Genomic DNA, 11008 nt, shown 5'->3' on the forward strand with positions numbered 1-11008 from the left:
ACGGGCACTGCCGTCTGGCGGGCGGCCGCCATGGCGGCCATGGCGCCACTGTCGGCCGACGCGGTAGCTCACGGTCGCTGTTTTCGTTCTATCTCGCGCAACGACCAGCAATTTCCCGGGCTGAGGAAAATCTAGCCGTTCGTCGGGTTCGCCGTATGTAAGTGAGCATCGTAGGTTTCGCTTTTGCGTTTGCGACCGTAACGTCAATCGCGTTCGCGCGCGCGTCCACCGGGTGTTCAGAAAGCGTTCACGTAAAGACAGGAAGTGAGTAGCTTGTAGAGAAGTATCGGCGACGAGAGCCATCTTTGACGAGCATCGGCTTGCTCGTGAGAGACAGAGGAGACGGCGAGCAGGTCGAGCCTGCATCGACAACACCACCGCGACGGCGGCTGCGAGCTGCGACGACTACAGTACTAGTACGCTACGACGACGACAGTGGACAGTGACGGTCGCGGGTCGCGGCGGCGGCGACGGCGACGGCGGTGACGATAACGGCAACGACAATTACGAAGGTAGCGATGACGACACAACGTTGAGGGAAACGGCGCCAATGTAGCCGGCGCCCGGCGACGATACCGGTCTCTTGTGAAAAATAATTGTCTCGTTTGTCGTAAGGTGAGACCGGTGAGACGTGAGGTACATACGGCTCGCGTCGAATCGTGGCGGGTGGCGGGAACAAGCGAGCGTGAGCGCGCGCGCGCGCGCGCGAATCGAGTCGAGTCGAGTCGAGTCGAGTGTCTACTCCCTTCGTCGGCTTCGTCCATGCTCCCGCGTTCACGACTGGCCCCGTTTACAATCACCTCGTGTCGCCCGCACAGTCTCGACTCGACGCTTTGCCACTTGACACTTTGCGCGAATGCACTTAATTTAAATGTAAGCAATGAGACAGTCTTGAACTTGTGTGTGAACGTAACTCCGGCTAATAAACTATACATCGCGCGTGGCACGATGCGCGAGGCCGCGAGATCGTCGCGTGTGTACGTATAACATATACGAATCGGCGTGGCAGGAGTGCGAATACCTTCTCTTCGTTAAGGAGAAGAAAAAAGAAAGAAAGCAAAGGAATATATCGTGTCGTCCGATCGCGATCGCAATCGGGTCGGCGCGACGCGACGCGACGTGGGTGTGCGCTTCGATTCTCGTTGCGGAGCGCATAGACTTGGCCCAGATGTGCGTATACCCGGTAGGGTAATCGCTTTTACCGTTTTCACACGGCCCGCGCGCGGCCAAGTGTGGTCTTCAGTCGATTGTCCCTTGTCCCGCGTGGGGAAAGCCCGATGCCCGATCCAACGTTTTCCCTCCCTTCACTCTCTTTCTTTCTGTCGCGTAAAAATCCACCGTGTAATATGTATGCTGGAAGCTTCTTATGCATTCTTGCCATTTCTGCTGATTAACCAGGCTGTTGTTTAATTTTCAGAAGAGAGCGCGAGACAATTGTATACAGAATGGAAGGAGACGATGGCCCTTCAGCCATCGGTAATAAACCCACCGTCATCAAAGGTAATCGTATTCTACATTTGGATTTATGTATTACACCTCGTCTCGTTAACTGATCTTGGAAACCGATTCTCGACTTGTTTTTTATTTACAAGCAAGGAATTGAGGCAAGATTTTTGTTTCATAAAGGTGTACAATGTAATTATACAGGGTGTTCAATTCAATTTGGAACAAAAAAGTTCCTATAATATAATATAAACACATGTCTGGAAACACTTGCTTAAAAAGTATATATAGCTAATAAAAATTGTAAAAATTACGTTTATTTGATGATTTTTGAAAATAAATAAAACGAAAGCGTTCGCTTTAATGTACAATTAATAGCTAATGTAATGTTTACATAAAGATCATCAAAAGATTGCTCCAAGTTTCTGCTTTTTTTCGTTATTTTGACTTCGTCTCAAATATATGCTGTTGCAATAGTACCCCAACTTTTTTTAACACTCGTGTGTAAGCTCCAAGGATATAAAAAATAGGGGTTTCCATTAAAAAATTAAGTTGATCTAAAGCTAACTTTGGCAACATCACTTATGGTTAAACTAATACTGCCATTAAATGCGTCATTTTAAACCTTACAACTTTTGTCTGAAACTTTTTTTTTTTCCTAAAATCCATTGTTTTCAAGATATTTTACTGTTACAATATATATATATATATATTTCTCACTCAATCTAATTGCTTTCATTTCGCTTTCAATTTCTTTTCTACTTCATCAGCGGCGCAAGAGGAAATGGGACGATTAGACATATTGGTATGTGGACAGTGTCATTCTGTCTTTCATTTTATCGAAGAGTTTCAAGAACATCGTACAAAGGAGGGAGCCTGCTCCAAAGCGTCACATTTTCGTGAAACCAACGACGTTTGTATCTTTAGATTCTTCATGCGATATGGTTGTGCCGCTTTGTAGGAGATTGTTATGAAACTTTCCTTTGTATGTTTGTAGAATGGGCAAAAAGCACAAGTGTGGGCATTTCTATTATGGAAAGATACGCAAGTTCAACAAGAAGGTACGGACAAGGATACATCTAGCGCTTGGAAGTTATACCAAAAATGGTGTAAGATGGATACACACGTGAGGGATTCGTGGATCACTGCAGGGAAAACTATACAAACCTTTACGAAAATCAGTAATGCAAAGATGCAGGATACCCCGATACAAATTCAATCTAATACTAATGTCGAAGGTGATAGTCTTTTAAGAGATAAAAACTCTGCGTGTAAAACAAAGAAAAGAAAAATGCTACTTTTATAAATAAGACTAAACTTAACACCGTCTATGCTCTCACGCTGCTTTACAGGTGCCAAACCGATAATAGTTCGTAAAGTTATCAGAAATGGACAACCGGAGGAAACGGGGGAAGCTAAGAAGGATATTGCAAAGTCACTGGAAACAAAAACGCAGAAGAGTGAATCTATGGAAATTGAAGTGGATAAGAAAGAAAAGCCAAGACTGAAACCATCGACCAAGCCCAAGGTATTACGTTATTTGACATTTTTTGACGTTTGCACGTTTGGCAAAGTATACTTTTGAGAATTTGCTTCAGTTATTTTAATATTTCTGCAGAATAAGTCTGGCAAGACAGCTACCGAAGAAGATGCAGACTTGAGTAACGAAGAATATATCGTTGAGAAAATTTTAGCCAAACGCTTTAATCCGAAGAAAAGGTGCTCGGAATATTTACTTAAATGGGAAGGCTATTCACAGTAGGTATTCCCTCTTGATCGCATGTATCTCTCTTCTCGAGAGTTCTAGCAATGTGTTTTAAAACATTCAAAATTTATTTAGCGAGAACAATACATGGGAGTCTAGAGAGTCTGTAGCAACCTGCAAAAATATGTTTGAAGAATTTGAGCGGAGTCTCGCTAAGCAAAAGGAGTTTAAAGCGGCGCAACAGCAAGCCAATACGAGAATTGTCGGACGTACGAGTTTGCCAGTGCAAAAATCAGTGATAAAAGCTGAGGCTAGCAAACCTGGACCGAGTACGGCGACTCAAGTAGGGTGAGTGACTTTGCTTTAAAAAAAAATGAATAATGTCATTATGTAACATTTTACTCTATAAATCACTGCGATAATACTCAATGCGATAATTGTTGCGTACATGTAGACGTCCGATGCGGTCTAGTAAATCAAAAGCGATGGATCAAGTCAAGCAATGGTGTGGCTCGATGAAAGATGAGGATAACGAACGTATGTATTCTGTTTGAATAACTCACGTATAATATGACGTATCGCAATTGATATATGTGTGCGTGTACGTTAGAGGTAAAGAACGTATCTCCAGTTTTTTTTCAAAATGGAGTTAATACATTTTTCAATATAACAGGAGCTTAAATTGTATAATGGTAAAACGTCTTATGTGTGTGTCTATTATTACTAGTTTCTAAGATACAATATTTAGCAAGTTGTATTGAAAATTTTTATAGTGCCTAATTTTTAAACCAGGTACAATGTGTTATTGGCAGTAGTACTATTAAACATATCAGTTAAATTGTTTTATTAAAAACTTAATAAATCAAGTTACTTTTACTTTTATATCTAAAAGAAACATCATTTCCCTATTTAAAACTTTTAAACCTTGTTTTCTCTGTGTACAGAATGTACAAAAATGGACGTACGATCCTTTACCTCTAAGGTACAGATATATGTATACAGGGTGTCACCTAATACGCGCCCACTATTTACACAGCGATATTCCTTATAAAAAACTGAGTCAACAAGTCCTGAGCCATTTTTTCTACAATGCTTAATAAAGCAGTAATTATTGAGTAAAGTCATTCTAATCAGCGCTGTCTTTTAGCCGGGCGCACTCATGCATACTACCAGACGCGCGGCTCACTGACGTACGGCCGGCTAAAGCACGGCACTGAGTGGATTAACTTTACTCAATAATTACTGCTTTATTAAGCATTGTAGAAAAAGATGGCTCAGGACTTTTTGACTCAATTTTTTATAAGGAATATCGCTGTGTAAATAGTGGGCGCGAATTAAGTGACACCATATATATAATGTAATATATTACATTGATATATAATATTGATATAGTTATATCATTGCAAATATGCTGTTTTAATTAATACTCGTATGTGATAAATGTAGTATTAGGTAAAAGGAGGATCGATGACTCGGAGAGTGATTCGGAAGAAGGTGGAAGCAGTGCCACAAAGAGGATAAAAGGTGACACGGGCAGTGATGACGAGTGGACCGGGGAGTCCGAAGACGAAAGACTAATGGGCCGAAGCGACGTAATTCAACGTGCATTCAATCGCGCTAATGCGCAGTCCAATGGATCTAACAGAGCCTCGGTTTCGTCCACTGACCTGGCAACGTCGTTAGGATTACAATCTCCAGACGGGACGAAATCTAGCCAGCCGCCTGTTCTGGTGGCTAACGCCAAGGGGGTTGTTAAAGTCGATCCCAAACAAATGCCAAATTTGGCTTCCGGTCTTTACGTTATGTCGCGAAAAGACGGTATCATCAAATTGAATTCGTCCCCCAGTGGAAAACTAGCGGTCAAAGGATCTCCAACGACGCAAGGTGTTGTAATGGTTCAAAATCGAGATAACACGAGCGTAATGAGAAAACAGGTGATCCCGACGTCGCAGTCCAATTCGATGACTCCTGTGAAAGTCGTTTCAAAGATGGACGGAAGCCAAGTGGTAACGCAGATGAAGGTAGTCACCTCTAAGGCCGTTACACCGAAAATTGGCAGCGCGCAAAAGAGCGAGCCTATAAAGATACAGCCGAAACCGGATCCGTCGCAATTGCAACAGATACATGTTGTGACTGCGGTGCCGGCACCGATAACCTTGCAACCGAGAATAACAACAGGCATAAGACCTGCCTCAGTCACACAGTCACCTCAGCGAACGGCAGACGGTCGTCCTTTGTTACCCAGACCAGCATTGCGTCCAACGGCGGCAACGAGCGTTCTCGGTACAATTCGTACACCCGTCAGAGCACCGGCACCGAGACAGATACAGACGCAAGTGACGCGTCCGGTGTTGCAGCAGAAGCGTATGACGACGGTCGTAAGTGCGCAGCAGACCGTTTCGCCGGTTGCTGCCAGCACGGTCACGCAAATCAGGCCAAAATTCACAGTGCTCGCAACACCTCCGCAACCCAAACAAGCGATCAAAACTGGTACTAGTCCAGTACAACAACAGCAGCAACAACAACAACAACAGCAGCAGCAGCAGCAGCAGCAACAACAACAACAACAACAACAACAAACAAAACAGACTCCGAAAACACCAGTGGGTAAGGCACAGTCATTGTTATCTCCGCAGCAAAAGTTATTAATGGCAAAGAGAAAGGCCCAAGAGGCAGCAGGCATAATTAAACCGAGTGGTCGTGGACTTTTGGCGGGTGCTCGTGCCGTTGCGGGACGAGGCAGAGCAAAAGTAGGTACCGAAACACCTTCGGCAATAGCTCAGGCGGGAACCAAACCTCCGAAGGAAAGCAAATTAGCGGAAGGTGATGGACTTCACATGGAATTCCACGAAGTTGGCTCGGAAGAGAGCAGTAGCGAGGGCGAGTCGGATCTTCCCCCTCCTCCCGAGCCAGATGTCATTACGGCTCCAGAACCCGACAGTCCACCGCGTCCGTTCACGTTATGTCCTCTCACGGGACGTATAATCGGCCCGGACGGTGAACCGATTGAACAACCGGGCGAGTCCGAACCCGCTGAAGCAACAACAAATTCGACCACAGCGAGAACAGCTAGCAACACGTCCGAAACTATGGCAACAGACGCCACGGCTGCAACTGTCGACGCCAACGTCAATACTAATACTATCACTACTACCACCACCAGTATCGCCACCACCATTGCCGCCGCCGCCGCCGCCGCCGTCGCCACCGCCACCGCCACCGCCACCGCCACCGCCACTATCAGCACTACAACGACGACCGCTACAACGACGACCGCCACCACCGCTGCCGCCGAATTGGTCCTACCCTCTCTCGACTCGCTCACCGAAAGCGGTGGTATTATGAGGGTCGAGATGAGTCCCGGTGGAACGACCGGTACCATTGTCCAAGCCAGTGATACAGCACAGATCAATCTGTCGAATGTGACGATACCTGCGCCGGATTTACCTTGTTTGGACGATACCGCTTCTACAGTAACGGCGACCGCTGCTCCCGTATCCACAGCAACACCTTTGACAGAAACAGTCGCTTCTAGCTCCGCTGAAACGTCCATTATTACTACGGCATTGTCGACAGTTCCGGCAACATCTACATCCGTTACTATGTCAGTGACATCGACAGACGTCAAGAACGAAGAAAAGATATCGGAAGAGAGAAAAGTAACGGCGGACGATGCGTCCAATCTGGTTACTATAGCCGAGCATGGCGTCGTCTATCAAGTCGCGGGCCAAGCCGAGGATGGGCAGACTCTCCTCGTGACACATGGTGCCGATGGCGAGCAACAATGTGTATACGTCACCACCGAGCAACAAGGAGACGACGGCTCAGTCCTGACATTGGATCACGCAGTTGCCGAGGCTGTAGCGCAGCTGATCCCCGATCAAGTAAATCTCACGCCCCAGTTTTACGTGAAGGAGGATGGAGCGGAATCGACTGAAAATTCAATGGTCATGTCTATAATGGATAACGCGAATACGACCGATGTAACTGGGACCCAAGAGGATAACGACGGACAGGCACAAGTTATAGCTCAAGTGGTACAAGCTGAAGAACCAACTCCAGGTAATATTCTTTTGGTTGCGTCTTTTTAGTTTCAAGTAAAGGTTAGGTTCCAAAATTTTTGCTCAAATTGCACCTAGTGAAATATGAACAATGTATACGGTAATAGCTTTCAACAAAATTATCGAAACCCCCTGTATATAGATGGAATGAAATATTTAATACATCTCCCCTGCCCCTGGCCCCGCCCTGTCCAATCGCCGTCTGATTTCTCTTCCTTTCAGGAGGAACCAGGAGGGTAGTGCTTCTGTTACCGGATGGTAATTTAATGATGACCGAGGTGGACGAGGAGCAATACGCCGCTCTGGAACTTGATAAGTGAAAATGAATATCATCTTGCGCATATGCTAATGAAATATCATGGCAATGCGTCGAATTGCACGCTATGTGCATATTGTACGTTTAATACGTGATCGTGAATTGTATATATGTAAGAACGTTCACCTCGTACAATTGCACGTTGATGACGTCTTAATATTCAGTGACTAGACTAGATATTGTAAGACGGAGAGATAGCTGGTATACTGTAAAAAAAAGTCAGCACACACCAAGAAAAATATCTAAATTTTAGATTAAACGAAAAGTAAATGTTTTTATACATACATATGTATATATATATATATATATATACACATATATATGTATATATATGTATGTCTCGATGTAAAACAATTTGCAAGCATCTCCATTTTTGTGTTAAAAAAACTTTTATGATATCAGCACAGAGAAACATGAAATACAAAGATAAAACAGTACTTTCAATGCAGTGATATCATTATAGTACGTGCGGCAAAATAAGCATTGTATTTGTAGGATAGTAAAGTATAATATGGGGTTTTATATTTTCCAATCAATAAGCTTTGGTAAAAAAAAATTTTATCCACGCATACAAAGTCCAAGGTGATGATACAGTACGGTCGTCCTGTCAGATGCATTTGTAAGGTAAATTGGATCCATCTGTGATTAAAGCATATAAAAAATATCGCGGTACCGTTTATCAAAACATAAAATTCTATTGCTTTGTTTTATCTTGAAGTTGCACGTATAAAAATGAAGGGTGAAATGAAGTATACTTTTGTGAATTATGCTGTCTAATAGTTATGTATACCATATTCGTTATACGATCGTAACGTGTGTTTTATAACGAATTTGATTGGATGCGCTGCAGAGTAATCCGCCTAAAAACGTAATATAAGCATTTTATTGACAAAAAATTGGTGTAATCATAGAATCTACTAAACGCAATATTCCGACCATAAGTATCTCGCGCAAAGAGAGAGAGAGAGAGAGAGAGAGAGAGAGAGAGAGAGAGAGAGGGGCAGAGGCAGAGAGAAAATTGCCAAGTTGAATCCACTTGGCACTCTATGCGTATTCCTTTACATCGATTTGCGTACGACAGCCTTTTAAGTGTGCTAGTGCGCACTAATGCATCCAGCCAACTTCGCTATTGCATTACATGGACTGTGTGTGCTTATCTGTAGAATAAATAAGTGCACTCTAATGAAACACTTATAATTTTTCTGAACCTATAAAGCTTAAAATACAATGTTGTTGAACGGAGTATCAATTTGCGTTCTATTATTAAACCCGTTCCTACTCGAGTAGTTGCAGGTAATCCTAAGATGTGCAAAATAGTTGTGACGTTGTAGTGCATGGAATAATCGGTAAAAATTTTAACCCCGACATACTATTTATACATACATACATATATATATATATTTTTTTGTGAAATAAATAATTATGATTCTCGCGCGAAATCTATTTGCGATTCCTGCAATGAAAACGAACGTGGTTATAATTTTTTTCCTTCTATTCCTTTCTTTTTTCTTTTTCTCGTCTTTTGTAAAAATTAACAAAAAAGGCGAAAAATGACGTCCCACATACCGACGATGTTTTATTTTAGCTACGTATATGAATTTAGAATACGCTAGAATATGTCATAAATGTTATTCGTAAGTTTATATTTAGTTCTCAAGTTTATCGTATAATCTCATTAATATCGCTTTTAATATGCAATAAACATAAAATTATAACTTTTTACAGGTCAGTCTATTTTCGAAACGTTATCCTACGACACAAATCCCGTTATTAGAGATACGTCAATTAATCAATCAATATCTATAATCGTCATGACAAATTTTTGTGCCAGGTATTAAAAAATTTCCATTGTTATCTCTCTCATTTCTCTCAAAAGAACTTTCAAATACATATGGCACAACTAGCATCCCGTCATGCGTATTCAACGCATTTCGACGCATATTCTGTAATTAACCGAAAATAAGCAGCGAGGCTACGGTATGTACTATTTATGTGTACTATTTATCTTCTTTATCATTCTCAGAAGAGTTGAATCGATTCCCTCGTCAGTTCGATCAGGGCGATCAGAGAGAAGTAGCTCAAAAACAAAGTTACAAAAAACAATCTTAATTGCAATCCCTAACTCTGTAGAATTTCACAACTATGAGTCAAATAAATTGTACCGGGTATGTATTGTAAAATATAATTTTTAAATTAAATAATGTTCTATTTCTACCTCTCATCCTCATCCCCCCACCGACCCCCGTTGTAGAAAGTTGTCATGCTACAAAACGTAAGCGATTCTTCAGCCAAATTTCAATTGATGGCAAGACCTAATTACTCTCATTTCACTGTCAAGATCGAACGTAAAACACAAACGGCGAGTATTTCTCCAGGGATGTATATAAAATTGATTATTTTCTTTCATTGCGATATCTTGGACGAACCCGAAGAAATGTTAGTAATAAATGTGCAACAAGGACGTTCGGTAATTATTAAATTACGCGGATATCGAGATCCACCATTACTGAGAGGTAAATGAATTTACCTGTGCACATTGCATAGATAAACTTAAATTTGTCGGTACATGTACATACAATGCACAAATTGTCGTATAAATACGAAAAAATATGCAAAACATTCCAAGTATAGAGGATAAAATTAATACAATATCGTAAAAAAAGAAGATTGAAATCTTCTATAATATGTATCATTATTTTTACAGTGATTAATATCCCTTATTTCCGATACTCACCAAAAGAACTGCAAACGATGATAAGAAACACGGAATGGATTATGGAAATTCCATATCGACAAACGGATTCTTGCGAGGAATACGTATAGCCCTATTTTCTAATTTTTAATCAAATAATCACACGGTTGCTTTTCTTAAGAGACAATTAATGAAAACTTACAGTCCACCGATACAAGTATTAGGAGTGCAGCAAACATATCTATAGAAAGTGTGACGCGATATAGAAAATTAATGAGTTTCGACTGTGGGGAGTGTCTCGTAGGTGAGCGAGTCACCTTACCCCTAATGGTTAAAAATGTCGGTGGCGAGGGAAGATTCTTCATTATGAGCGAAATCGATTGGTGTTCGATGCATATCGAGGTAAAAGAGTAACACAGCACTGAAGTGTAAGCTGTCATCGACAATAATTATACAATAATAGACATAATTGTCCTTCTATCTCACTTTAGGATGTTTCTAACAATAATATGCTAATTCTACCATCTTTCGCCATGTGGCCTGCGTATTTTACGCTCAAACCGCAAGAGCATATATATCTGTACCTCTACTTCTTCCCCGACGCTCATGGAATGCATGTAAGTTATAATGCAAAAGGAGAACAAACTTTTCATATCTTTTTCTTCATTAAATAACTCTCCCTTCTTTTCTTTATAAAGTCTATTTCTTCCTTCTCTAAAATTAGGTAGAAACATTATACGCGATTTGCAACAATTGTTCCGTGATAACGACAGAGATCATTGGAGATGGAG

At 41.8% G+C, this 11008-nt stretch overlaps 2 protein-coding genes across 5 annotated transcripts; both read left to right on the forward strand.

The window, feature by feature from the left end:
• Positions 1-15: 15 nt before the first annotated feature.
• Chro (chromodomain-containing protein chromator) lies at positions 16-9247 on the forward strand. Of its 4 annotated transcripts, none has more exons than XM_071719752.1 (10): positions 16-157; positions 1418-1500; positions 2214-2356; positions 2441-2681; positions 2796-2971; positions 3062-3201; positions 3284-3496; positions 3603-3685; positions 4595-7210; positions 7432-9247. In XM_071719752.1, the coding sequence occupies exons 2-10, from the start codon at positions 1446-1448 to the stop codon at positions 7527-7529; spliced, it is 3765 nt and encodes a 1254-aa protein (XP_071575853.1). In that variant the 5' UTR covers positions 16-157; positions 1418-1445; the 3' UTR covers positions 7530-9247. The 4 variants fall into 4 exon arrangements, with proteins under 4 accessions (XP_071575853.1, XP_071575856.1, XP_071575857.1 ...); XM_071719755.1 differs by having other exon boundaries at positions 38-161; XM_071719756.1 differs by lacking the exon at positions 16-157 and adding an exon at positions 238-615.
• A 529-nt stretch (positions 9248-9776) lies between these two features.
• LOC139781007 (deleted in lung and esophageal cancer protein 1 homolog) lies at positions 9777-10891 on the forward strand. The gene is made up of 4 exons (XM_071719784.1): positions 9777-10038; positions 10230-10342; positions 10422-10619; positions 10709-10891. The coding sequence occupies exons 1-4, from the start codon at positions 9786-9788 to the stop codon at positions 10889-10891; spliced, it is 747 nt and encodes a 248-aa protein (XP_071575885.1). The 5' UTR covers positions 9777-9785.
• Positions 10892-11008: the final 117 nt, after the last annotated feature.

This window comes from Temnothorax nylanderi, unplaced genomic scaffold (assembly GCF_030848795.1).
Source record: "Temnothorax nylanderi isolate EJ_2023f unplaced genomic scaffold, tnyl_v1.0 TNYL_tig0309_pilon, whole genome shotgun sequence".
NCBI classification, from domain to species: domain Eukaryota; kingdom Metazoa; phylum Arthropoda; class Insecta; order Hymenoptera; family Formicidae; genus Temnothorax; species Temnothorax nylanderi.